The sequence below is a fragment of the Gymnoscopelus microlampas genome (assembly GCF_963454915.1).
Source record: "Gymnoscopelus microlampas genome assembly, chromosome: 11".
NCBI classification, from domain to species: domain Eukaryota; kingdom Metazoa; phylum Chordata; class Actinopteri; order Myctophiformes; family Myctophidae; genus Gymnoscopelus; species Gymnoscopelus microlampas.
In genome coordinates, this window is record NC_139948.1 from 17,388,273 (window position 1) to 17,414,988 (window position 26,716).

The 26,716-nt window shown below is 38.9% G+C and overlaps 4 protein-coding genes across 6 annotated transcripts; 2 read left to right on the plus strand and 2 right to left on the minus strand.

The window, feature by feature from the left end:
• Nucleotides 1-3,670: 3,670 nt before the first annotated feature.
• smim10l3 (small integral membrane protein 10 like 3) lies at nt 3,671-6,954 on the minus strand. Its single transcript, XM_084072139.1, has 2 exons — nt 6,593-6,954; nt 3,671-5,620 (listed from the first exon to the last, which is right to left on the minus strand). The coding sequence occupies exons 1-2, from the start codon at nt 6,770-6,772 to the stop codon at nt 5,600-5,602; spliced, it is 201 nt and encodes a 66-aa protein (XP_083928265.1). The 5' UTR covers nt 6,773-6,954; the 3' UTR covers nt 3,671-5,599.
• Nucleotides 6,955-9,493: 2,539 nt separating this feature from the next.
• LOC311054898 (ras-related C3 botulinum toxin substrate 1-like) lies at nt 9,494-15,749 on the plus strand. The gene is made up of 6 exons (XM_084070907.1): nt 9,494-9,849; nt 11,532-11,603; nt 12,768-12,885; nt 13,107-13,169; nt 13,753-13,912; nt 14,057-15,749. Exons 1-6 carry the CDS (start codon nt 9,815-9,817, stop codon nt 14,185-14,187), a joined length of 579 nt encoding a protein of 192 aa, XP_083927033.1. The 5' UTR covers nt 9,494-9,814; the 3' UTR covers nt 14,188-15,749.
• Nucleotides 15,750-17,264: 1,515 nt separating this feature from the next.
• Nucleotides 17,265-20,197, minus strand: LOC311055059 (inactive serine/threonine-protein kinase 19). The gene is made up of 6 exons (XM_084071136.1): nt 19,670-20,197; nt 19,368-19,510; nt 18,818-19,053; nt 18,252-18,349; nt 17,983-18,130; nt 17,265-17,526 (listed from the first exon to the last, which is right to left on the minus strand). The coding sequence occupies exons 1-6, from the start codon at nt 19,764-19,766 to the stop codon at nt 17,481-17,483; spliced, it is 768 nt and encodes a 255-aa protein (XP_083927262.1). The 5' UTR covers nt 19,767-20,197; the 3' UTR covers nt 17,265-17,480.
• Nucleotides 20,198-20,833: 636 nt separating this feature from the next.
• Nucleotides 20,834-26,019, plus strand: dxo (decapping exoribonuclease). 3 transcript variants are annotated; one of them, XM_084071381.1, is made up of 7 exons: nt 20,834-20,886; nt 22,018-22,470; nt 23,222-23,448; nt 24,110-24,329; nt 24,939-25,074; nt 25,174-25,268; nt 25,405-26,019. In XM_084071381.1, the coding sequence occupies exons 2-7, from the start codon at nt 22,031-22,033 to the stop codon at nt 25,541-25,543; spliced, it is 1,257 nt and encodes a 418-aa protein (XP_083927507.1). In that variant the 5' UTR covers nt 20,834-20,886; nt 22,018-22,030; the 3' UTR covers nt 25,544-26,019. The 3 variants fall into 3 exon arrangements, with proteins under 3 accessions (XP_083927507.1, XP_083927506.1, XP_083927508.1); XM_084071380.1 differs by having other exon boundaries at nt 20,842-20,990; XM_084071382.1 differs by lacking the exon at nt 20,834-20,886 and adding an exon at nt 21,064-21,086.
• The last annotated feature ends 697 nt before the right edge of the window (nt 26,020-26,716 follow it).

Sequence of the window (26,716 nt, forward strand, 5' to 3'; positions counted from 1 at the left end):
TAAAGCCTGACTTATACTTGGTCGCACGACAGTGTTGCGCCCCGTAAAATAGCAGACCTACCATCATACGACGAAATTGAGCTTTAAGTGTTCCTGGTATGTAAATCAAATGAATAGTTCCAGTCAATTTAAAGAGCCACAAAGAGGACCTACACACAGTAAATTTACCCGGTAATAAAGCTTAAATCTACCGCATCGACATTAAGGTCAAGTGGAGAAGACCCTTTTCCAATCCGAGCCAGGGGATTCTTTGAGGGCACAGTTCACAGTTCAAAGCATTGCACTAATGCATTGGAGATGAAATCAAAATGGATTCATGTTTGATTATATTTAGCACTAGTCCATTCTCCACACCTGGCTCAGGGATATTAATCTATTAATATTAATGTGATTAATTTAAAAATGCACATGACTGGGTGCCACTCACGTTGATGGACATGTTGTCACAGGAGTGGAAATGTTCAGAGGCTGTCTGCAAAGCAAACAGACAACAGTGTCAGTGTAAGCATGTATGCCTTTACACAGACTTTCCTAAACACTCAATAACTCATGGACGCCCAGTTTGAAATGCATTTGGCCACAAACCCCCATTTGATCAGATTTTTATCTCTGAGACTACAATTTATACAGTAAAATCATTAGTGTTCATTTCTATTTGAGAGTGCACAAATTGAACTAAATGGACCCCTAAAGAGTTACAGACCAGTCCATTTGGTTCCTAATGTCAATCATTTAGCGAGGGACCCCCTGTAACCCCCTCAAAGATCCCTGGGATCTCGGGACCCCACATTCAGAACCAACAATGCAGTCTGTTCTATCTCACATTATGCTTATGATGACTTGACTTTGACCACCAACGAGATGCAAAGTTGATGGAAATTGTGCCATCTTGCAAGGAGCATTAGTGAGGACCAGAGATAAGGGTGAAACTGGGTAAAATACTCATTATGCAGAATGGTCCATTTCACAATCATATTTATGGATTGGAATTAGTAATGCATTCATGTGTTCAGCACTTTCATGTCGCATTTGGTAAATGTGGGGCTGATTGACTTTGTGCTGCTGAGTAGTTTAACACATAATAATAACGGTTCATGTTAACTTTGTGTAGTACTAGTAACTAAAGCTGTCAAATAATTGTTGTGGAGTAAAAGGTACAATATCTGCCTCTTAGCTGTAGTGGAGTAGAAGTATAAAGTCAATATACAGTATCAATATTTTTTTTTAATTGCTCAAGTAAAGTTAAAGTACCTCAGAATGGTACGTAACCTATATATTAGCCAATCTACATGCTCACAGAGTAGCAGATCAGCTATTTTTGCCTGTAACAAATTGAAGTGGTTATGTACAGATTGAGTAAATGTACTTGGATACGTTCCACCACTGTTCATTATATTATGAATAATATGAACCCATATATAAACACTGGTTTGAGTCTCTGCCATAAACATTAGCATTATGATTATATCAGTCATTCACACACCATCAAGTAATGCACATGCAAGCTGCCACTGCCACCAAATGCCAAAGGCTGAAACACAAACGTAATCCTTAACATAAACCCTTTTTTCCCCTGGAGCCGGGGTACAAATGGTAGGCAGAACAAAGACTTAACCATCCATCATCTATACATCTCTGTTTCTGACAGTACTCAATGTTAACCCTATTATCATATTTTGCTGTGGCAAAATCCCAGAAAAATAAATCCTCTTTTTTTCTGGGGGTGGGGGGTTGGGGGAGGCAGGAGGGAGGGTTTGTCACATGGACTGTTCAGATGCAGTTGCCTTGGCAACTCCTGGTGATTTTACAGTCACTCTGTATTGGAGTGACTGGTTGGGAAGTTTGCTGGGGACGGTCTGTGCTGATGGAGGCGGTCATCATTTTCATTGTACTTAAAGGAAGTGCAAATGAATTGTAATTTATATGCCGTAGTACGATGGTATCGCTCGCCGAATAGAGCTGATGTGATGAAACGCTAGCTTTAAAATCTGTTCTTTTTTACTTCTCAGTCGTGCGATGGAGTAAAAAGGAAGCTTAAAGCCTGATTTATACTTGAGGGCTTTTCACACTGGGAGAGTACTCGCTTGGATCTGCGAGGTCGCACTGTGAACATCATGAGAACAGACATGTTTCTCGTAGTAAGGGATAACTTTTCAACTTCAATATTCAATACTCCCCCCCTGTCAGGTGATAAGGTCAGTTGGCTCTCATGCATTGAAGGAGGCATGAGCTCGGCCCTGGGCTCCCTAGGCTGGCGGGGTGAGTGTAGCGCCCAGGATCACTTAGAAAATTGGCACCGGGTGAAAAAAGGGGTACAAAATCGTGGAATAAAAAATCATAAAAGAATATAATAAATAAAAAAACTCTTATCATGGTATCAGTCTGTATTTGCTTATGACCATAACTCTATGCTTATGAAGGAGAACTATTGATGTGTGGAAGATCTGCTGCCATCGTGTGACCAAACTTGGCAACACAACTGAATGACCAGGGAAAATAACAGAAGAGGTTACTGGGGTTGGCTGCGTTTTAGTGCAAATTGTTCAACTTCACCAGAGGAACTTCACCAGTTCCTCCAACAATGCACAATCAGAATCCCACAGTCATATAGGTTCATGTCTATCTGTCTAGATAAAGGATCAAGATATTAACTCCAAAAGCTCAAATTAAAAGTGAAGATTAGCACACCACAGACTAGTGTACCTATGCATTGGATTCCAGGATGAAGCTAGTTCTTCCCTTTCCAAAATACCAATTGAGGTTTTAAGGTTAAAATATCTGCCTCTCACGGTAAACAGAAGATTTTTGTAGTATAATGCAAAGCATAAATATGAATAAGCCACAGAAGATGGACAGAGAAATATAAAAAATGTCCATGGATGTCTTCTACACCACTTTAAAAACAGTACAGATACTCCATACAGTTCATTCATCCATAGTGATGATGAGAGTGGAGAACTATTGTCATAGGGCTGTAAGAATGGAAGCAGTGAAGCACTCATTGTATTTAGCAATCACATAATGAATTCTGCAGTCAAGAAGTTGAATTGATTTGTAGTAGAGAAATGTGCAAAACTGCATTAGAACTGGGACATTCGCAGAGTTAGGTGAGCTGAAGCCAAAGTGCTACCATCATCCCTGGTCTCCCTACAAGACAGCATATTCAGACTCTCATTAATGGCAAATTATTTTTTTTCTGACTCCTGTACCACTTGAACACTATTTTATACTTTCAACATTTTTCAAAAGCTATCTATGTATAATAGCCAATCTGCAACAAATGATGATGCGATGGGGTTTGAGCTTAAAATACCAAAAAAGGTGCCTATGACATGCCCAAAATAGGGAAGCCAGGTTCAAAGTCTTTATGGAGCTACAATTAATGGGAAGGACCTCATACCAAGCCTTATTATTTTCTTTGTTAAGGAACCCATATTTTATATTTCAAGTTGCACCAGCTCGATCATATCAAACTTTAGTCACATGCAATGGATATCTTTACAAAAATATTCTGCCAACACACCCACAGGCTGAATTCACCAGCGTCATGCATCACCGGCATGTACTGTAGATCTGATCAACTTGATGTAACCAAGAAAGCAATGTCACTCAAACCTGTGTCCAAGATGCCGATGACAACATTCCAGAGAACCTTTGTTTTGTGCCTCACTGGAAATACAAATAAAGTTTATTCATACAGTTTTAGGTGTTCCTCAAATCACATAAAAACCCAGATACATTTCTCAATGAATCATGTGATATTAAGAAACGCAGGATATGGTTATATATACCTGCTTTTCTTCTCCTAATGTCCGTAACAACAAATGAATAAGTGCTGCTATTTCAGCCAGAAATGGTGCCGATCCCACTCTTGAAACCACACATGCAGTACCCCTGTTGGCCTTGAATGCTGTATCTCATCTCTCATGTCTCAGTTTTTTGATTAGTTCAATAACAAAATATAAAAGGGAAAAAGCAGCCAACATTCCTTTAGGAAGCAGAAATTTTAAAATGGTTCAATTAGATCAAATGTTGAGATATTTGCCATTTTAAATGTCCAATGCTCTGTACTGTAGCTGTGGTCATCTGGCTTGAAAAACTAGGTTTCCAAAATGGTATCAATAAATGCACACATTTTGAACATCATCATATAAAGGTGGCCTCTAACAAATCATTTAACAACATAAGCCCTGTATACCGTCATACAATAAATAGCAAAAATAGCCAATCTACCAGCTCACAAAGCATGGCATTGATGCTTTGTGAGCTTGTAGATCGGCTATTTTTGCTATTTTTAAAAACATTTGAAAATCTTTGAAACATTTTGAAAAATCTTTAACATTTAAGTTATTACAGTCAAATGTTTGATAACCAAGTGTCAAGTGATGATAATCAATAGTAAAAACAATCATTCCACTCTAATTTTCTGGGGATAAACAGGCTGAAATGGGTTATTTTTTCATTTATTTCCAAAATTAAATTATCCTTAGCCGTGGTTCTAAAATGCCAGGATTATTGACAAAACAAAACCCCACAAATTCATCACAAAAGCATCAGACACCTGAAATTAACAGAAAGCGGGGGGATAACAACACTTAAAGCGAACACTTGAGTGTCAACATGTGTTAAAAGATAAAGTGGACATGCAATGATGATTAGGCTTTTCCTTACATCTGCAGAGATTCCAAAAGGTACAGTAAAACTGTTACATTTGATGTACTGCCCTGCTCCTTATACAGCAACCCCTCCCTGCAAACCATTTAATGGTCTGAAAATAAGGTGACCAAACCACTGAGGACATAAAACATGCTGGTTTCTGTCATGCAGTGGAGATGCATATAGCTTTAAACAAGAGTAAGTTGACAAGAGTAAGTTGACAATGGTTCCAGATTTCCTTTCTGGAAGACATTTAAACACTTGAGCCCTGTTTTATGCCAGCATCATCTGAAACAGGCAACATTTTGCAATTTATAACTTGTCACAGTGTTACGTGCTGTGAGCTTTGTAGATCAGCTATTTTAGCCATTTTTGAAGGTTTTTGCCTATGCCCAAAATAGGGATGCCAGGGTGAAAGTGGTTAAGTGTGAAGCCTTTAAGAAACATTGATGTCAAACCCCCTTGTAAGAGCAACTAGGAAAAAAAAAAGTCCCAAAGCAACAACATTCAATTCTTTCTCATCAATTCTCCTCCACAATCCATGTTACAATTACAAAGACAGAAAAGGCAGTGTAAAATTCCTCTTTTCCCTGGACTGGACGAGTGTGGCACTAAAAATCTCCAATGGCATGTTAAAACTGTGACTGGGAGTTGTGGTTCCCGTCCTCACAGTTCACTACTGGTGCCAGCTAATGTTGATGGCATCGCCGGTGTCCTTCCTTCACAAAGGCACTGGGCTCCTATGATGACACAGTGCAAATCAGACACCAGCCATGTCAGTTTGTGCATTGTCATACCTACTGGTGGAACCAGTGTCCTCTTCCCCCACATTGCTTCGTGCTGTCAGCTAGTGTTCTTTAGTGGCTGCACACTGACAATGCTCACACTGGCATACAGTACACAGAGCGATAAGCCTTGGGTTCTACATGCTGGCATTGTAGACTCAATGAATTTCGATATGGACCTGTGAAAATAAAAAGAACATATGTTTGCCAGACTTGAAAAGAAAGTTACTTTATATACAGGGGTCTTCAACGTTTTTCAGGCCAAGGACCCCTTGGCTAAGAGAAAGATGAAGCAGGGACCCCCATCATATATTGTATAAAATATTTTTCTTTCTCATAGATTTCATAGTGTGTACTTTCAGACATTTAACCACTTAAACCCTCAGTACATAATAAACTTGACCTTTCACTCTGTACTTGGTCTGCTCTTTCTTCCCCCTACACCAAACCTGGTAGGGAACGCCCTACCAAAAGGAGTAAAGGAGTGTAAAACCCTACTCTCTTTCAAAACAGCCCTAAAGATACACCTTCAGGAGGCTGCAATTGGAAAATGGCCCCTGTCTAAGTCCTAACCTAACCCCCTACCCCCCCCCCCCCTCTCTCCTTCTCCTTTTGTACATATTTCTCACTCTTCATACCAGTAACCTGTAAACTGATTGTATGACATTCTATAGTAGTTGTGTATATCTGTCTGTCTCTTATATGTCATCATGATTTGTGTGCATGGGGAACTCATTTGAAACAAGCTCTGTGCTTTTATGAGTCTTCCAGTTTAGTAGACCTTGTATTGTGAATTTGTACTTCCATGTACTGTTGTTCTCATGTCTTACTAAATAAAGTACATCAATCAATCAATCACCTCTTTGCCGAAAATAGCCAATCTACAAGCTCACACAGTGTGTGCTTGTAGGTCTGCTATTTTTGGCTAAAGTTCTCCTCCGAGTACGGATACTAGGTTGAAGTGGTTAATGTAAAAATCAGACAAAGATTTGTCTCCCCGTAGTAACTCTGTGGACCCCCTGTTGAAGACCCCTGCTGTAACATAAATATACAGGCTACGAAGAGGCATTTTAGGAACATGATGTAACTTTTAGATTAACGTTACCACAACCAGGGTGTGTAAGATCTACTCTTAAATGTGACTCGTTTACCTGCAATCTCACGTTGAACATCATCGAGGCGATGAGGTATATATAAGGGAATCTGATTCGCAGTCGCCATGCGAGATCAAAGAAGATCATCAAAGTTCTCGTCAGCCCTTTGGAAAACACCCCATAGGTCCGACCCGCGGACCCCGAAAATCGCAGCACTAAATACGACAGACCCGCCATAAGACGAAGTCTGTCGCCCCGATCCGATCCTTCCGTGCGCGTTGATGAAATGTTACGAACGACCAAACAAACCTAGCAAACTGGTGGATGATATTTGAAATCTCATATTTCTATGGTTGATGTTGGCCTTGGCATTAATGTACCTACTGTCTCCACCCCGAAGAAGAAAGGAAAGGGGGATCTTCCATAGAGTTGTAATATATCTAGAGAACGTACGGCCCCGACCCCACCTATTCGTTTCAATGAAAGTTGCTCACAAGCGCATGAAGCACCCAGAAGTACCTCTACTTCCTAGATTGGCTCCAATTTTGGAGCCAATAGAGCAGGCGCACTAGCGTTTCAGACGATGGACGCACGCGCAGTAGCATTTTAAATGCAGAAATGTTGCTATCCCAGATTTTACCACCAGGCGACGACAGCTTCACTGCTCTACCGCGGTTCTGGGGGCTTGGGATCTTCCCGTTTTGGTCATACGGAGGATTTATAACGATGTGACACCCACGGAAGTTGAACTTGTGTCACACTCAAAAGTGCCCGGGCTAGTGTTGCCACACTTTGCGAGAGAAATATAAGCAACAGGGTCTATGAAAACAAGCCCAAAAGAAGCCACATGAGCGCTTCAAACCTATATTTGCTATTTGAAAATAGCCGATCTAAGCTCACATTTGTGAACTTGTAGATCTGCTATTTAAACAAATATGTATATATATATATTTTTTTAAAAGTGCAACTTGATTCTAATAATATAAATCTTGTATGGCTCCCAGGTACAGACTATATGTTCAGGTGGGGGGGGTCCGCGGACAAATACATATTAATATGGGGGTCCTTGACATGAAAATGTTGACAACTAAGTGGTTCATTTAGGAAATAAACCCAAATAAGCAACTACACTTTAGAAACAAGCCCAAAAAAACGCAATCCCTCGACTAGCAATATTTACAAGCAACCTTACAGAAAAATAAGCCCAAAGTCGCTTATAATAAACGGACATGGCAACACTGAGCCAACATTTGTTGCATCAACTCTGAATGCCACCAAAACGTCGCTGATGTATTTTATGTAATTTAAACATCTAAATCGGAATAAGTAAAATACATATTTTAATCAAATAAAATGCATATAAATGATCATATAATATAGTGCTTACTTTCCACTAATTCCAATCCAATCCTCTTCCTCTTTACACACCTTACTAAAAAATCATGAGCAGCAAAATAACTGTGACAGTTAAAAGTCATTTGTTTACCAAACGTAAAAAATATTCATGTAGGGGTGTTGGAAAAGTAAAGAAATAAACAACAGTCCGCTAGTAGTACCATTTTCCCGTTAGACAGACGACCCCCCCCCCCCCCCCCCCCGCCCCATTGTTTGTACATATGTTTTTTTATGCATCTTTGTTTTGTTTGTACATATAGTGTAATTTTCTCAGTATTTTGTGTTGATATTTGAACTGTTTGGTTGTCTATGAATTGAATACCAAGGACCCCAATGGAAACAAGACCACAAAGGACTTTTTTTGGACGGACCTTTTAGACAAAGTATTATCAATGTAATTGTTGTGACAGTGACGTTTACATGTCAAAAATGTAAATTAACCTACAAATTGCATCCAGCCCTGCATATTAGTATAATTAGCAGCAACAGAGGGGGAAAGAATTCTTGACCAATTTAGATAGATTTAGATTATTTAGATATAATAATTACTTAAGTAAAAGTAGTACCAATAAACAGGGCTGGAGTGGGTAATGTATGTTTTGTAAAAATCTACAAAGTAACGAGTAACTAAAGTTTTCAAATAATTGTAGTAGAGTAAAAAGGACAAGATTTTCCTCTGAGGTGTAGTGGAGTAGAAGTAAAAGTACTGAAAATTGGTAATGCTCCAGTGAAGTAAAAATACCTCAAAATTGTACTTAAGTACAGTACTTGTAAATGTACTGAGTTACTTTACATGACCACTCACTGGACAAATTTACCATGTAAAGTGAATTATCTGGACTGTTACTTACGCCGTCTAAAGTTTGAGTGGGCGTGGCTCATCCAACTAGATTGTGTCGCTCGTCCAAAAGCACAGATCTTCAAACTATCAACGCGTCGCAAAGCCCTGGCGTCGCCACGCGTTGTTAGCTTGTAGATCTGTTCTTTTTTAACGATAACCCGGATGTAGCCTGTGCGGTGGATCGTCGTGTTTTCCCTTCCTCCTCAGGGGTGGTGGCCGCTCCACTTATTGTTGCCATGTCCGCTTATTGTAAGCGGCTTATTTTTCTGTTAAGTTGCTTGTAAATATTGGTTGTTGCGGTTTTTGGGCTCGTTTCTAAAAGTGTAGTTGCTTATTTGGGCTTGTTTCCTAATGTTGTTTAAACATCTTCATGTCAAGGACCCCCAAATTGTCTGCGGACCCTAATCTGAAAATATTGTATGTCGGGGGCAGGGACCCCCATGCATACACGATTTGTGTTGTTAACATTTTTTAACAACACAAATCTTGTATGCATGGGGGTCACGATCCTCCCCTTAAACATTTTTGAATATTTTTGGAACATTTAATGTTTCAAAAAATATTCAAAAATGTTTTGTTGTTGTTGACAATAGCAGACGCGCTGTGAGCTTGTTGAGTGATATTATTTGTCAAATAGCCAATTAAATGTGTTTAAAGGGGCGAAGAGCTCGCTTCATAGACATGGTTGCTTATTTCTCTCACAAAACCTGGCAACGCTGGCCGCTCCGCTGTTTTCACTTCGTAGCTTTAAAACACGGGAAGCATGGGAATGTTGCGACGAGGGAATTCCTAAGTAAACTCCTCTTAAAAACAACACAAACTACTAGATAAGTTATTGAACGCGCTCGACAAGAAGCCAGGTTTACGCGGACATCTGTTTGTTGTACTATAAACCCGGGGCTTTCTCTCTCTTCCTCTGTCTCTCTCCCAGTCTCACCGGGACGTTTCACCCGGCGAGGTGTTCGCTTCGCTCGGACAAAGAGAAAGGACTTGGGAGCTAAACGTTAGCCGACTACCGAGGCTAACTTAGCAGCTAAGCTAACATGCAGGCCATAAAGTGTGTAGTCGTCGGGGACGGGTAAGTTGACCGAGCTGCAAGTTGTGATTTGTGTGCCAGTGGTGTAAAGTAACCAAGTACATTCATTCAAGTACTGTACTTAAGTACGCTATTCGGGATGTTTTACTTTACTTGAGTATTTCCAATTTTCAGTACTTTTTCAACTACATCTCAGAGGCAAATATTGTACTTCTACCCACTACAATTACTTGAAAACTTTAGTTACAATCATTTTGTACATTTTGATTATCATTACAACACATACATTACCCACTTAAGCCCTATGTATACTTAGGATATTTGAAAATAGCAGATACAAGCTCACAACGCGTCGCTTTGCGATTTTTATACATTTGGAAACTTGTGAACTGGGACATTATGCATATTTAGTACTTTTACTTTTGTACTTAAGTATATTTTAATGTGAATATTTTTTACTCGAGTGCATTTTGAATACCGAACTTATATTTGTTACAGAACATTTCTACATTGTGGTATTGGTACTTTTACTTGTGAGTACTTCTTCCACCACTGATTTGTGCCCCTTCCTCCCTTTCTGTTGTCGGCTAACATAACATGGGTCTGGGCCGATATGGAAAAGTCAAATAATACTTATAGGTTTGATCAAAGTACCTCGATATCGATATTGTGGGGATGACTTAACACAAACATACCTACACAGTGAGAGTTTTGGTAAATAATCAGCAGTTATGCCTCATAACTAACTGGGTAAAGGCAAACAGTGGAACAGCTTAGGTTGGTTTCAGAACATTGCAGCCTTTTAAAAACCAAGAAAAGAACTTTCATGCGCTAGTTATCTGCAATCTCACGACTAATAATGCTGCTACATACATGATAGCAAACCATTAGGGTGGAGGTTGTGATACTTATTGAATCTGAAATGAGTCATGGGTGGAAGGTTCTGAGTTGTTGGGAAATCTCTCACTTATCCCAGTTAAATCCTTCTCTCTAAGATTAATACTGGATGGTAATTGGACATACTGTATCTCAGCTATCCTTCTTAAACAGACAGATGGTGTTAATGCCTTTATCTGTCCGTCGTTGCAGTTTGCAAAGTTCGGCTTTGTCTCGGTCTGTGGTGCCGTTACTATCATATGTCTTATTCCATCATTTCTCGTCCGTTGGTGATGTCAGAGGGTTTTTAGCTCCGGGCTCACAAATAATTATGTCAAAACGGGGTCAAGAATGAGCTCCAGCTGTTTTGCTTCTAATATGTGGGAGGTGACAACCTCCTGTTCTGGGTGTGGTGGATACCACAGCAGAAGAGTCATTGATGGGAATGTGTCTGTAACAGTACTTCTTTTGCATCTTGACAAATGCAACCTTTGCTGCTGTTGGCTAAGCTTTCATTATCAACAGACTCAAAATGATGTGTCATTGGCAGTGAAACTTGGTTTTCAACACTGGCTGTGTTGTTTGTGTGCATTGTGTTACAACATCTTTAAATTTCAGCAGTGTACACAAACGCTATCAATAAAGGATCGTAGCCCATATACTTATCAAATGTCTGAATTTAGGAGTGCATAATTAGACTACTATGGAAGAGGTAGTGGTACTTCAGTGATTGAATCGTGACTGCATCGTGCATTTGAGCTCAGAGATGAAACAAAGTGCATGTTATTTGATAGATATTGCTAAAATAAGACTGACATGATTTCATTTTTCTTCCATCACCCTTCCAGCGCTGTGGGTAAGACTTGCCTGCTCATCAGCTACACCACCAATGCCTTCCCCGGGGAGTATATCCCCACAGTGTGAGTATGACACTCCTTGGTGGGAGCTCACATGCTTGTCAAACCTTGAAGCTATTAAACCCCACCTGCACCACAAAGACATTTTGCAGTCACACCTTGTTTGCCTAACATTTACAATAGATAAGGTTGCTGACGAAAGTCAAGTCTAGTTTATCTTAAATTGGTTTTGCTATGGAAATAAGGTTGTAGGAAAATCTGGTCAATTTTATAGTGATAAGACCAAGTCAAGACCGTGAAGTTGAATCCCATTCAATTCACGACCAAGTTATTGTGTTTCAGGGAAAATATATATTTGTTTAAGTAAAATACAAACCCAAACAATGCATGTTACTATAACAGATAGCAAACACTTATACCCTATATACTTTGTTGCAAGGCAAATAGCGAAAATAGCAGATCTACGTGGTCACAGCGTGACACATTGTGAGCTTGTAGATCAGCTATTATCACAAGATGTTTGCTTATAATGACATGACCAGAATAGGGACGCTAGGATTCATGTGTTAAATACTAAATTGATCCCACGGGGGAAATCAGTCACCAGATCAATATGTGGTCTTGAGGACAGACTATGGCTGGACGATATTGGAAAGAATATTTAAATTAGCTGCATTAGCTCCATTTGGAATCTAGCAGTTAATGATTACGGTAATTTTATAACTGGTCATAACAAGGCAGTTGTTCAATGGTTGGCTAAAAAACGACAACTCCGTGAATGACCAGTAACCGAGGAGTTAATAAATCATTGTTATTTATCTGATGGATTATAGCCTTTACGGAAACCAATGGAGAAATGAATGCTTTGGGATGTCATGAGGAAATCTCGTACCATATATCAGCGTCGTCCAGTAGCACGTGTCTCTGATCTGTATCGCTCTGTTTGCATAAAGTTGCATGGGAAGTGATTGATAAACATAATTATTATAACAGGAAAGATTTCAAGATAACAAGAGGTGGGGGGAAAAAACACATAAAATATCAGATGTCAAATTCTGTACATGGGATAGATTTAGCCTACATTGTAGGAATGATGTGGTTGTGTTGTGCACTTAGGTTGCCACGTGAATCTAGCTCCACTAGGTAAAGGTATCGACTACCTTGGCCATTGATATGAAATATAATAATTAACTTTTCTTTAATGATTACATTTATCACTTCTGCCAGATTTGACAACTACTCTGCCAATGTGATGGTGGATGGTAAGCCAGTGAACTTGGGCCTTTGGGATACCGCGGGACAAGAAGACTATGACAGACTCCGCCCACTTTCCTACCCACAGACGGTACAGTAAAATAAATGGCACCATATCATTTCTTTGCCAGGAAGGACAGCTTTTGATGTGAAATATGCGCAGGAACCATAAGACTGATTTGTACTGAGAATGTAATAAGTTAAACAAAAGAAAATGTCACACTATTATGCATATAATGAACACAGCCTGTTGTACTCGTCTGAGAATTAATTGATTGGCATGGGTTCTGATTGTCACATGTGTCTCACCAGGATGTGTTCCTCATCTGTTTTTCCCTCGTGAGTCCTGCCTCATTTGAAAATGTCCGTGCCAAGGTGAGTCTATTTGCTTGGTGAGGTATTAAAATAAATTTGTTTCCAATATTGTTTGTAAGTTTGCATGTGAACACATTTTAAAAAGCAATACAAAGTTTAATCAGACAAAAAGTGCCAGAAGGTGAAACACAAACATTCAAAGCTCTGTTTGAACCCATTTTTCTAATTTATACAAAATTCATGACTAGAGTTAAAAGAATATTGTTGTTTTTATGTAAGATAACTTTACCAAGATGATATGAAGTGCAGGTGTGGTTCTTCTGTTTGCCTCCTTGGCTGTGGGTGTTCAGCTACGGAACAGACTGTACTGTACTTGGATAAGTGGAAATAGCAGCACGCCAAAAGATAAAAATGCAAGACTTTTTTTTTTAAATTCAGGCTGCTAACACATTTGACCTAGAGCCTTCATCAGAGCATCATCAGATATGTTGGCAGCCTGAAAAACAGAATCGAGCTTAAGTCTTGCATTTGTATCTTTTGGATTGCTGCTATTTCCTCATATCTGGTTTTATTTTGATAATGACACAAATGGCCTTGGAAAATGTCCCGCTTTGTTCAAATCCTGACTGTGGTCTCTGTGCAGTGGTATCCAGAGGTGAGACACCACTGTCCCAATACCCCTATCATCCTAGTGGGAACCAAGCTGGATCTAAGAGATGACAAGGACACCATTGAGAAGTTGAAGGAGAAGAAACTCTCTCCCATCACCTATCCTCAAGGCCTGGCCATGGCAAAAGAAATCGGTATGATGACTGTTCATATACTTTGTTCCCTTATGTAACTGCATTTTGTCTTTGAATGTCTCAAGCTGGCTGTCGATGGTGCCGTTGCCCAAGAGTACAGAGTACAGATAATCAACTGGAAATTGTTCTTCCTTGTCCCTTCAGGTGCAGTGAAATACCTGGAGTGCTCAGCTCTGACTCAGCGTGGCCTTAAAACTGTGTTTGACGAGGCCATCCGGGCCGTCCTCTGCCCCCCGCCCGTCAAGAAGAAGAGGAGGAAGTGCTCCCTCCTCTAAGACGTCACTGGAAAGGATATGGGGAACATGACCGCTAGTGATGAGGGGAGAGAGGGACACAGGAAAAACACACACACACACAGTTATACAAAAGCAACATGCTTCAGACTCTTTCCTTCCGTAATGATGTAGTAATAGATAGAGGTTGTATCAACGGTTTCTTTAAAAAATGTTTTAACATGGTTAGGTCTATGAGAAGGGTTTCAATGATGATAGGCCTTAGTGATTTCCTTATACCAACCACATACAAGTACATATACACACAAACTATGAAATTCCTGAGGCCTTCTAAAAATGGATGGGAACTTTTGTAAAATGGACCGTGGAATGTTTTGTAACTTCTTGTCCTTCCACCGGTAATCTATCTTGTTTGTTTACAGTCTCGGAGGCTTGTGTTGAGTGGAGAGAAATGTTGCCAAATACATTCTGCAGATAATTACATGCTGTATTTCAGCAGACAAGAAAACCTTCGTTGTATTGTCTCAAATCATCTACACCTTTAAAGTACAGCCAACAGCTTTGCGTAATGGACTGCATATAGCAGTTCATTCAACTGCATGATTATGGCATAGTATAGATCATAATTGACATTTGTGAGGGCCGCCACGTGTGTAATGACTTTATGAACGAAGGAGCTTGAAGTAAACATCTGTGAAGTTCTATTTGCCTCAAATTGCTCTTAATGTACCATAGTAATATTTTTATCGGCAGTGCTCTCATTGGTTTATATACCTACCACAGTGATTTGTGTGGTCAAGTTCACTTACTGTATGTAAAGTGAATGAGGCTCATATTGGGACACAATTCTGTTTTAATGTTGTCAATGCTGAAAATAAGGGCTGGGAATAGGTCTGCTGTTGCCAATAATGCTATTAATTACTCTTTAAAATACAATGATCCAGTATTTCATGGGCTTCCCATTGGACCTGACTGTTTGGGTTTTTGTGCATCAAAGTCGAACATCTTTCAATGGTCTTTGGGCATTTATCAGACATCTTTTGTGCGGCACATTCTTTATTTGTGATTAGCACATTTTGACTTTTGTAGCATCACTACTGGCTAAGCAATGTCGCTAGAGCATTTATACGAGAATAACAGTAACAAAGCTACTGTCAAGTTAACAGTGTAGTGTACAGCATACTCATCCTTTGTTATAATCATGTGATTGACTATTTTGTATCATTGTTTCTCTTCACAGAAGTTACACATCACTCACTGTATTGTCAAACTAACACTATGAATATACTGTTTATTACCTCTTACAATTAATGCTACCTTAATCTCCCTACAAGCCTAGCTTTTTGTAATTAATGCCGATAGCATGTATGTGCAACATATACTGAAGACTAAGATTAGAAACGCTACAGTTATATATATATTTTTTGCATATTTTCAAATGTATTTGAACTACTAGATCAGGGGTAAAGCACATGATGTTATTAAACTGTATTGTATTCAGACATCAAGTTGTGCTTTAGTTCAAGCCAATGTCGTGACCCTTTAGTTTTATGGAAAGCTATTGTCACTTTTTTGAGAAAGCCAATAAATTTAAATGAAAATGACTATCGTGTTTGTTTAGCCGGGTTATAACATTTTACGGTAGAGAAACCACAGTGCACACAACACAATTAAAAAAGGTGCACGGCCAAACCGTGTCACAAAAGAGGAAGCCAGCACTCAAAGATTTCCTATTTATGCATTTATTTGCTTAACTGGGACCAACACAAACGTTTCAGCTAGCCAGCCTTCATCAGCGTTTGCACTCTTCCTCCTGACTCGATGGACTTGATTTACAAATGAAATTGACTTTCATCTGAAAAGAGGCAGTAATTCATGTAAAAGGAGCCCGTCCAAGTATTTATATTATAAATTACCATAGTTTTCAGAAGGTTGAACGTCTTGCGTTATATTCTAATATTCTGAATTGAAGAAAAAAAAAGGAATATTCTTTCTATGAGCTATATAATGAAGACCATAATGAAGATTAAAACACAAGGTTTGCAAGATTTCACTTTGTTTAATCAATGTAGGAATATAGTTTTTGAATTACATGATGGGGAAAAAAATACTTCTCTAACAATATTCCATTTATATACTTTACTGCACCTTCAAGGAGACTCAAAATTCTGCACACATACTCCATATATTCTCAATAAGTTTGATCCTTCAGATCTCCATTATGCTTAACTTAATGCAAGGATGAAACCGGTACTTACGTACACCGCTTATGGCATTTTTAAGCATTTCTAAATTCTGGTCTCTGCTCTCTGAGTTGAATAGTATTTTTAAATGTAAAACTGAGAAGAAATTAGACCCATTTCTGCACAGCAGATAGGACCATGCCCTGGAGTCCTTTTACAGTCATGCTTCTTCAAAAAATGTTTTGTTTGGAAATGTATCCTTTTCAACTGGATCATGAATAAGCTTCCAACAGGCACCTGGTACTGGGAAATCTTTACATTTTTACATATGGAGAGAGAGTGCTAGTTCTAAAGACAAGGCCTTTTCACCAAAATATGGAAACCACCATCTGATTTACCTCAATGTGGTTGCCCTAGATGTAGACCTGAGTGACGTGAACTATGATAATGAACCATTGTCTTTACTATTTAGAGGAAATGTAAGATATGTCCCCATATGTAGTCTTAACTGATGAGATGAGTAATGCAAAAATAACCCCATGATACTGTCTTTTCTTTAGCTCTTATCTTTTTATGTTGCGGTTATATTATGTGAAGGTGTCATTTCTTTCATTCTATTTATCATTGAAAGAAAAATCCCTCTTGGATATACAAATTTATTCCAGTTCTTCTAGTAGTCATTTTATGTAATAAATGGTACCATGGTTTTCACAAGGCTGAATTATAAATGCCTGCCTAGCAAGCTTAAGTAATGACCAAATATAAACAAAGGTCTTCAATGTAAAGCTCCACTTTACACATAAAAAAAGGGTAAAATACCAGTTAAGCGTAATTATTATACCTGTTAAAGCTAACCTTTCACGTAATATCAGTACTTTCAAGCAGTGTAGACAATAGATTTTGTCTTCTTTCACAATTAACCACAAAACAGCCAACTCCACAAGTAGATTTTACTACATATAACTCAAACATGACAATGGTCATGATACATTTGGCAATTCATAAACCCACAAGGTTTCAATAATATTCAGGTGGCAAAAAAAGAAAAAACTGACCTAAGCTTAGTCTAATAAATACAAAGGTTTAATTATTTCTGTGCACATTATGCATTTCATGTTTCCAGTGGCACTTAAGGTCAAGTCTTGAAATATTTCAGGAATCAGTGAACCGCAGCAGCAGGCCAGAAGTTGTAGGTATACTGGAAAGATAAAACGCTTTTATCAGTTCATGAGTCATTAAATATCATGACAGTGTATAATACTGATATTCAGAATTAATTGCAACCGAATTTTAACCACTTAAGTCCTAATATTAAAAAAAAGAAGTAAATATAGCCAGTCTACAAGCTCACAACGCATTGGCTATTTTCCCTATTTTGTAAAATGTGAACAATAAATGTTTTAACATAATGACATGCCCAGAATAGGGACGCCAGGTTGATTGATTGAATACTTTAACAGTTTGCAAAAGGTACAGATGAACAGTTATACAATAATGCTAAAAGGATAACACAAAAAGCCCTGAGGGCTTGTTTTCATTGTGGTCCTGTGTATTCAATTCTTTAAGACATATAAAGACATACAATAACATACAAGAGATCATCAATACTAGGAGGAGTAAAAGTAAAAAAACAAAAACAAATCAACCAGCTTACCTTTCTACGAGCTCTGCACCAACAATGTCATGGACATGGTATTTCATGTGGAATTTGACTTGCGTGGGTGTGCGTCTCTCCTCCAGGTCTGTTTTTAAGACTTCACTATATTTTGACTTCTTAATCATACCAAGCACTGCTTTACGACCTAATGGTGAAACAAACAAACAACCCCTCAATTAGCACGGCAGTGTTAACAACCAAGCGGAATGGGAGAAATCAAGCTGTGTTTGGCACTTCTTTTGACACTTTTGACTCATTACACCCACCCTGTATGAAGTACTTGGTAAATTTTCCAGAGTTTGGAATCGACAACCACCAGCTGCCGGCATCTCGCACAGTCAGGACTCCAGACTTCACCAGTTGCCTGTGAGGTGGGAACATAACTTATGACGACACAAAAAAGTCTTCACAATGTTTTAGAGCAACTGTAGAAGAGTGAGTATCTTTTTTTGCAGTGTAGCCATCTATAAGAGGGTCTGTGTGTGTCTGTCTGTTTGTCCAGGGCTAATCCAGCAAAAATAAATGATGAAAGCTGAAGAAAGGATGCGTGTTTTTTGTCATTACACCATGGCTCTGTAAGAACTGGTTTTGCTTACTACATAATGCCTCAAAATCAAATCATGCAAAGCACAGAACAATACAAGCTTTCCCCGCCGGCATTCTCCTGTCTCTCCATATTCGAGAGAGATAATACTGACGTCATCATCAATATGATGTCAGAGATCCACATGGGAGCTGTCTTTTTTCCAAATAATGGATATCTTGTTTTGGAATTAAGAAATTCAGCACTTCTGTCGTGGCATAAGGAAAGGCTCAAAGTCTGCTTTCATACGTTATCTCAGAGTCTGTGAAGAGGAGCTCCTTGAGCATCTTGTCTTTGTTGAAGCTCAGGTGAGTACAAGAAGGCACAGCTTTCTCCAGGAACTTCTCCACTGTCCCTTGTGTCCCCTTCCCCTCCTCCCCTGCCAAGACTTTGGCCTTGTAGTCTGAAGTGAACACCAGTCCAAAGGCATCTGTGTCAAAGCCCAGCTGGAACATCAGTAGCTCTCCCTGCTCCCGCAGTTCACTCTGTGGAGAAACACCAGCGAAGACTTTCACCTTTAGATTAATATCAAAGATCTCCCCTGGCCAACCAGGGATTCCGTCCTGGATACCAGTTCAAATCACGGGTAGGACATGAAACGTACAGACTGCAGCTTTAACATTGAGGGTGTTACTGTATAGTAGGACACAGTTTCTCAACGTTTAGTCTAGGGACCGCCAGGAGTTCAAATGGGCCCTTACGGCTCTGTGACTCTGAAAGCGCTCAGTGGTCTAATCAATCATACATGTCAAACTGGGGGTCCCTGAAATTTAGAAGGATGAGAAGTAGGAGCACTCACCAGCTGCCTGTCCACAGCAGTCTTGTCATTGTGAAGGCTGTAGAGCTGATGCTTCAGCACCATTTGAGGCAAAGTATCATTGAACAGCTTCCGGGGGAACAGGGTCATGAGGTACTGCAGGGTTGCCCTGATGTCAACGGGTCCTTAGACATGAAAAATGGACGTGTTAATAATAACTCACCCCTATTTAGGGCATGTCATTAAAGTTGAATATTTTCTAGGAGAGGGAACATTTTTTTTAAATAGGGGGTTAACATCTCCTTCAGTGAATTTACATTTTTATCTAAAAAAAACACACTTACCTTCATCATCATCCTTTCCAGCTCCAAACTTCTCGGTACCCGTTCTTCTTTTCTTCACTTTAAAAGTGTCAGAAATCAGACTCCTTTTCCTATTCATACCTGATGGGCTGTATGTATTTAATAAGAATAAGTTGCACCATGGGCTACTTTAGATAAAACAAAAATACTAACTAGTAAATGTCTTTTACAGCTGATAGCTAACTTTAGCCATGTGTTAGCTAACAAAACAGTCTGTTTTGGCTTCGATGTTCTCTTTCTGATTACATAAACCTAACTGCAAAGTTGTCAAACTAAAACGACAATAGTAACTATTCATATCATAGCAAAACACTTATATTTTATTCTTGTTATTATAGAACAGTGACCACTTGACTAACGTAACCACGTCCACACTAACAGGATTGTGGATTTAAAATGCTCCCTTTGTAACCAGTCAGCTGGTCGGGGACGGGTTGTTACTACTGCCACCTACTGGCCTGGAGCGTAGTATCTTGAACTGGGGTTCATGAATTGTTTTGCTGTTCTGTCTTACATTTTCCCTCGCGTCACCAGGCTTTCCAGCGTTACACGTTGTTTATTGCTGGACACGTTATTTGTTTCAACAAATAACTACATTGTAGATGTGTTTATTTTGACGTTACACCAGTCAGTCAGTCCTCTTCACTCCCTATCAGCTATAGAGGGCAGCATACGCTTCTGAGTATACAACAGCCTCCCGAAAGTTAAAACAAGACGAAAAAGAAGCAGTGTTGCCATGTCCGCTTATTATAAGCGACTTTGGGCTTGTTTTTCATGTAACGCTGCTTGTAAATAACAGTAGATGCGTTTTTTTAAAGTGTAGTTGATTAATTTGTTATTGTTATTGTTGTTCAAACAGTCCTCAAACATTTGCATGTGAAATTGAAGCATTTTTCGCAGACCCCCCCCTGATTTTGCTTTTTTTCTCTTCCACATATTATTTCACTTTTTCTATTCCAGATCTTTTTGAAAATAGCAGATCTACAAGCTGCTTGTTGTTCTACGTGTGAGCGTGTAGATCGGCTATTTTCAAATAGTCAATTGTACTGTTAGTGTTATTTACTGTACTGCAAAGTGATCACGTAGCTTCGTTTTGGCTTTTTTTATAGACCTGACTGCTTGTTTCTCTCACACAATCTGGCAACAGTGAAAAGAAGGCAACACACTACGCTAATAGCTTAGCTAAGTGGCGCTATTCAGTGAGTCTTTTATTTAAGAAAACATTCACTCAACCTTGCAGAAAATGTCTCTTACCGTCCGGTGATCACTGATGTGCTTCTACGCTACACTAGCAACAATTAAAGTTCGTTTACTTTGTACCTTTAAAAAATATATTAATTCTGCAGCCGATGCTTAGCTAGCATACCGTACAACATTTAAGCATTTACCAGAAATCATAGTAAGCATGAACCCTAGCGAACAAACAACAGAACAATGTAGTGTTTTATAGAAAAGAAAATACCAGATAACCAGATAAACATAAAACCTCGCTTCTGTCTACTCTAAACAACAACATGCTATCGAAATAACATTCTGAACATTAAGTGGTCAAGCAAAACAAATAAACGACATACGACACAAGTAACCAACGTATCTATTCGTTCAGATTCACATTTTTGAAGTATGAATTGAGATGCTTTTTACAGATTATAGAGGACTGCTCTATTAACAATAATAATCATAATAGTATCAGCAAGCAATTGAGCTAACATGACAGACAGACTACATCACCCCTCTGACCCTGTAATGCATTTTCAAGACACCATGCACCAAACAATAAAAGTACATGAATATAGTAAAGCTTGTATGTTCTTGGGAGGAAAGACTTGGTGCATATCCACCGCTTAGTGACCAATCAGAATGATGCAAACAGAATAAGTCAATCATTTAACATTAATAGTGAAGTCCAAATACATTCTGACTATGTGGGAGAAAAGTTGTATGCACATAGATAATTCATGTTGTTGCCTCGAGGTCCTGAGGACCCTATTTTGGGCTTGTCATGATAGGCAAAAATGTCGAGGCTATTTTCACTATTTTCGAACATTTTGAAAGTAATTGGTCACATTGTCTACTTAATCTAATTAGAGGCATGTCCTGATCTACTACCGGTAGATAAAAAAGAAATGGTTGCCCACCTCTGAAGTAGATGATCAAATTTTCAGTTTATTCCCTTGCCGAGATAGGCTGATATTATTATTCACATTTTGTTGAGCCCATTTGGATCAGTGGGGTTTATAAGCAGGTAACAAGTATGCTATTCAGTGGGGTAGATAGACTCACATATTTTGTCAAATCAGTTTGTCATTTCTTTTCTTAATTCTCTTCAGGTAGCCATTAGCCATGGACCAACGTCACAGACCCCAGTATCCAAACTCCGGCCAGCAGTCAGTATACAAAAGACATACAGACTCTGACAGAGGCCAACATGAAAATAAACGCTCTAGGCCAAACCACCCTTCTCCTGCACCTTCCACATCATCATCACCATCTTTGAGCACCAGAAAGGAGCTCTATGAACGAGACTTTCCTGTTTACAAACAGCCTGTTGAAGTAGGGAGTTTCTCCTTGGACTCTGAACGCAGATTTTTCAATGATGCAAGGCAACTAAGGTACTATGTTGAACCTCACAGGAGTCCTAATTTTGACCTTCGAGATGGCTACAAGGACCGGTTTGTAAAACGTGATGATGGCATAAAGGAGAAGCTGGACCACATTTTGCGGTGGATCCTCGCCAACAAGTCCAAGCTTCAGTCAAAGCAGCCTACATCCTCATCCTCATGGTAAGCATTAGCCACATTAACCCTGGTGTCCATATTTTGGGCAAATCATCATTTTTTAAATGTATTATTATTATTTTTTTTTATAATTACAAGTTGGCGAATAGTATCTACAAGGTCACAACGTGTTGTGATGCAATGTGTTTTGAGCTTGTAGAAAGGCTAATTTTGCTATTTGTCATACAAAGAAGTTTATAGGGCTTAACCCATTGAGACCTGGAACTATGTCATCTTTAGATTTGAGCTAAAAAGCATTATTTTACAAATTGGGCTATTCAAAAATAGCAGATATACAAGCTCATAGCGTGGCACCGAGTGCCGCGCTATGAGCTTGTAGATCTGATATTTTTGAAAAATCGTGAAAATGTGTTGATCTTTGAATATATATATTTTTAACTCAAATTTTTGCTTCTGGGGGTCCCTGGAACAAAATATTTTCATGGGGGTCCGGGGCCAAATACATATCATTTTGGGGGTCCTTGACATGAAAAAGATTGAGCACCACTGATATACAAACATACGTTTTTCAGAAAACTGTTGGGATTTAGGAGACATGTAGAATCGGCTTCAGGTCTCAATGGGTTAAGTCGCTAAAAACATGTAAGATTAAGATATTTCACATAGTAATAATAAGTATTCATTTAGGTATGATAGCCTGAAAAAAAAGTTGGGAATCAACCCACATAACGTAGGCTAGGTAGAACTGTGTTGTCTGCTCTGAGCGTGTTCTTTTATTAACCTCTACTCCTCCCAGTACTTTAGGGGTTGACTTTGTGACATGGCGTGGCCACCTGACCAAAGCGCTGACCACGCCCTATGAAACACGGGAGGGCTGGCTGCTGGCGGTCACCAGGTTCGGGGGCACCCTGTACATTAGCGAGGTGGAGACTGAGGCTGCACGCAGGGAAAGGGACAACCGCACGGAGAAACACGAGGAGATGATGTACTGGGGATACAAGTTTGAGCAGTACACATGTGCAGGTAGGTAACAGTATACAAATGATTTGCAGTGGTGGAAAGTTATTGAGTACATTTACTTAAGTACAATTTTGAGGTATTTGTATTTTACTTGAGTATTTCCAATTTCCAATACTTTTACTTCTACTCCACTACATCTCAGAGGCAAATATTGTACTTTTACTCCACTACAATTCTTTGGAAACTTTAGTTACTAGTTACTTTTCAGATATAAATTATGATATAATGAAACATACAGTAACCACTTTAAACCTATTTTAAACCTAGGCTATTTGAAAATAGCGCGTTGTGAGCTTGTAGATCGGCTATTTTCAAATATTTAGTACTTTTACGTTTGGTACTTTAAGTACATTTTGATGCCAATACTTTTGTACTTTTACTCAAGTAAATTTGTAATTCCGGACATTTACTTGTAATAGAGTACTTCTACAGTGCAATATTGATACTTTTACTTAAGTAAAACATTTGAGTACTTTTTCCACCACTGATGATTTGTTGCATGTTGTATGCTTCTGTGATGATAAACAGATTCTAGGTTACATTAGTAGTTCTGTCAGTCTGTCAGCTGATGAGAAAGTTGGAAAACACACCCAAAGCACATAATCAGATAACCTGATCCACCCGTCTAGAATTGTAATAACTGACCTTTGTCCATTTTGTCTAGATGACAGCCACAGTTCCCCAGAGCCAGGTGGGGTGGTGAACACCAACGAAGCCTTTTGCACTGTGGTCCAGACTCGGTTAGCAGATCACAGACTGTTGTTTTCTGGTGAGGTGGACTGTCGAGACAAAGACCCCAAAGCTCCAGCTCCTCCTGCCTGCTACATTGAGCTGAAGACCTCAGCCGAGATCTCTACTCCCAAACAGCGCAGTAACTTCCACAGGTATTAAACTTGTTATATTCCACAGGTGTATTATCCATTGTTTTTATTATACAGCATATCGTGTATACTGTATATGTGCAGTGGAATATTTCCGCACAACATTTCACTGCACATGCTTTTTTACATTCACATCAAGTAATCTCTAGATCAGATCTACATCAATAATTGTATTTCATATCAGTAGTTTCATTAAACATGCACTGTTGTCTTCTCCTCAGAGGCTAAGTATGTTATTTAGATAGCATGTTGTTTAAACAGGTGCTAGGTTTGATGTTTACCTGCTATCCCACTTAAGAGGACCACAGTGGAAATAAGCCTTAGGGCTTTATTTTATCCTCTGCGATATTGTATGTGTTTTATGTTTTTGAAGTGCTGATGTGTTTTCTTTTTTTTGGATCACCAAATAAATCAATCAATCATTTTCATTGCACTATATTTACCATTTACCCTGTTGTTGGTTGACTAGGGTTCATGCTAATACTACAGTCTTGCACTGTTAGGCACTCTAGAAAAGAGCACCTGCTAAATACCTAAATTGTATTTGACAATTGAATGCTCTGCTCTCTGAATGTGTTCAGAATATTTTCTTGGTGTGTTTGTGATTCACAGGTTTAAACTGCTTAAGTGGTGGGCCCAGTCCTTTCTGCCTGGAGTACCTCGTGTTATAGCTGGATTCCGGGATCATGATGGAGTAGTTGTGGCACTAGAGACGTTTCACATTTCCAAAATATCCCATCTTATCAAGGTACTGTAGAAGAATTTCATCTAACAAATTGATATGAGTAAACCTGTGACAATAGCAGACATTAGTTTCTTCTGAACTGTGGTCCGTCTTATTTTTTAGAATGAGAACAACTGCTGGAGGCCAACAGTATGTATGAACTTCTGCTGCGATCTCCTGTCTTTCGTGAAGAGTGTGGTCAGGGAAGATAACCCCAGGTAATGACAGGAATACTGTTCAATACAATAATGAAACTGCCAATTTACTAATTCATTGATTTATTTATTGTAAAATGCAACTTGGTCAAATATGCAGAACATATAATGCTCTACTTTGCCGGTCTATTCCCTACAGTGTTGTGTACCTGTTTTCTTGGGAGCCCTATAGAGATGTGACCTACTCAGTCCACAGACACTCCCAGTACTCTTTCCTTCCACACTGGTATGTAGAGGCCATGAGCAGCACCAACAGTCAAGACTCAAATCATCAATAACCTGTCTTGTCATATGGGACCTCTACCAATACCACTTAAACTTGATATATCTAAAATAGCTGATCTGCAAGCTCACACCGTGTCTGTAGATCTGCTGTTTTCACAAAATTCAGAAAAATTAAAACGAACCCTGCCTTCCTTTCTTGAAAGTTTTATGTCATTCTGTGCAGCCATTTTCCCATGAATTTGATAACACAGATAAGTCAGGCACAAACAAGCATGAATGTATCTTGCTGTGTCAGGTTGATCGATGAGTTTCATGCTATTGACCATCCCCAAAAATCATGCATATTTTTAAGGTTATATGACTTTTCATTCAACATTTGAAATAGAATAATTGTGCTGCCCATCTCATGTTTGTAAAAGCTTATATTAGAATCTGAATTACATTGTTGTTTTTTTGTATATTATCTTTTCAGTTGCACCTTTTAGTTGGGCACTATGTACAGTAAATACATTTGTTTTTTGGAATTGAACCTTGTCCTAGCCTTTTTCTTTAGCAGTGTGCTGATTCTAGGGCTGGGTGATTAAATGAGCTTGATAATTGATCAAATTGATGTTAACGATGATAAACCTTTGAATAATACTCTTTCGATCGATCTAAAAGTTTACAAAAGATACGAGATGACCCTGACAGAAAACAAATGCTTGAGGCCAAAACACACCCTTCATCTTCCACATCATTATTATCCTTAAGCACAAGAAAACATCTCCATGAACCGGAATTTCCTGTTTAGAAACGGCTCAAAGGAGGGAGTTGGTCCCTGGACTCGATTTTTCAACGATGTAATAATGTCAGGTCAGATGGACTTTACAGATGGACCCCTTTCAACTTGGCGTCCATATTTTGGGCATGTCTATATAGGTGAAAAGTGTGTTCTGTGTGTTTAAATTGTTAAAAGCTGCAAAAATAGCCGATCTACAAGCTCACATGTTGCAAACTTTCAGATTTTTGCTACTTTTGTGTGACAGTCATTGTACTATTAAATAGGTTTCTGCTCGACAGCAATGATATAAACCACCTGTAGTTTTAGTGCCCCAAGGTTTGTTAAATTTCATGAGTTTGATGATCTTTACTTTGTACAACTACATTGTGTGGCTCATTGTATGCATATCATGCGATTGACCAACTTGACCATTTTGTCCAATTATTAGAATGCTTTTGCATATCTT

What these genes read in the sequence shown, in the direction of transcription:
- smim10l3 (XM_084072139.1), bottom strand. Translation starts at nt 6,772, where the DNA reads ATGGCGGGTCTGTCGTATTTAGTGCTGCGATTTTCGGGGTCCGCGGGT. An exon ending in TGTTCAACGTGAGATTGCAG is followed by an intron (nt 5,621 to 6,592) that starts GTAAACGAGTCA and finishes TTATTTTCACAG; the next exon opens with GTCCATATCGAAATTCATTG.
- LOC311054898 (XM_084070907.1), top strand. Translation starts at nt 9,815, where the DNA reads ATGCAGGCCATAAAGTGTGTAGTCGTCGGGGACGG. An exon ending in TGTGTAGTCGTCGGGGACGG is followed by an intron (nt 9,850 to 11,531) that starts GTAAGTTGACCG and finishes TCACCCTTCCAG; the next exon opens with CGCTGTGGGTAAGACTTGCC. An exon ending in GGCCATGGCAAAAGAAATCG is followed by an intron (nt 13,913 to 14,056) that starts GTATGATGACTG and finishes TTGTCCCTTCAG; the next exon opens with GTGCAGTGAAATACCTGGAG.
- LOC311055059 (XM_084071136.1), bottom strand. Translation starts at nt 19,766, where the DNA reads ATGAATAGGAAAAGGAGTCTGATTTCTGACACTTTTAAAGTGAAGAAA. An exon ending in TTCACAGACTCTGAGATAAC is followed by an intron (nt 18,350 to 18,817) that starts GTATGAAAGCAG and finishes CCCACCTCACAG; the next exon opens with GCAACTGGTGAAGTCTGGAG. An exon ending in TACCAAGTACTTCATACAGG is followed by an intron (nt 18,131 to 18,251) that starts GTGGGTGTAATG and finishes TTTCACCATTAG; the next exon opens with GTCGTAAAGCAGTGCTTGGT.
- dxo (XM_084071381.1), top strand. Translation starts at nt 22,031, where the DNA reads ATGGACCAACGTCACAGACCCCAGTATCCAAACTCCGGCCAGCAGTCA. An exon ending in CCTACATCCTCATCCTCATG is followed by an intron (nt 22,471 to 23,221) that starts GTAAGCATTAGC and finishes TACTCCTCCCAG; the next exon opens with TACTTTAGGGGTTGACTTTG. An exon ending in AAATATCCCATCTTATCAAG is followed by an intron (nt 25,075 to 25,173) that starts GTACTGTAGAAG and finishes CTTATTTTTTAG; the next exon opens with AATGAGAACAACTGCTGGAG.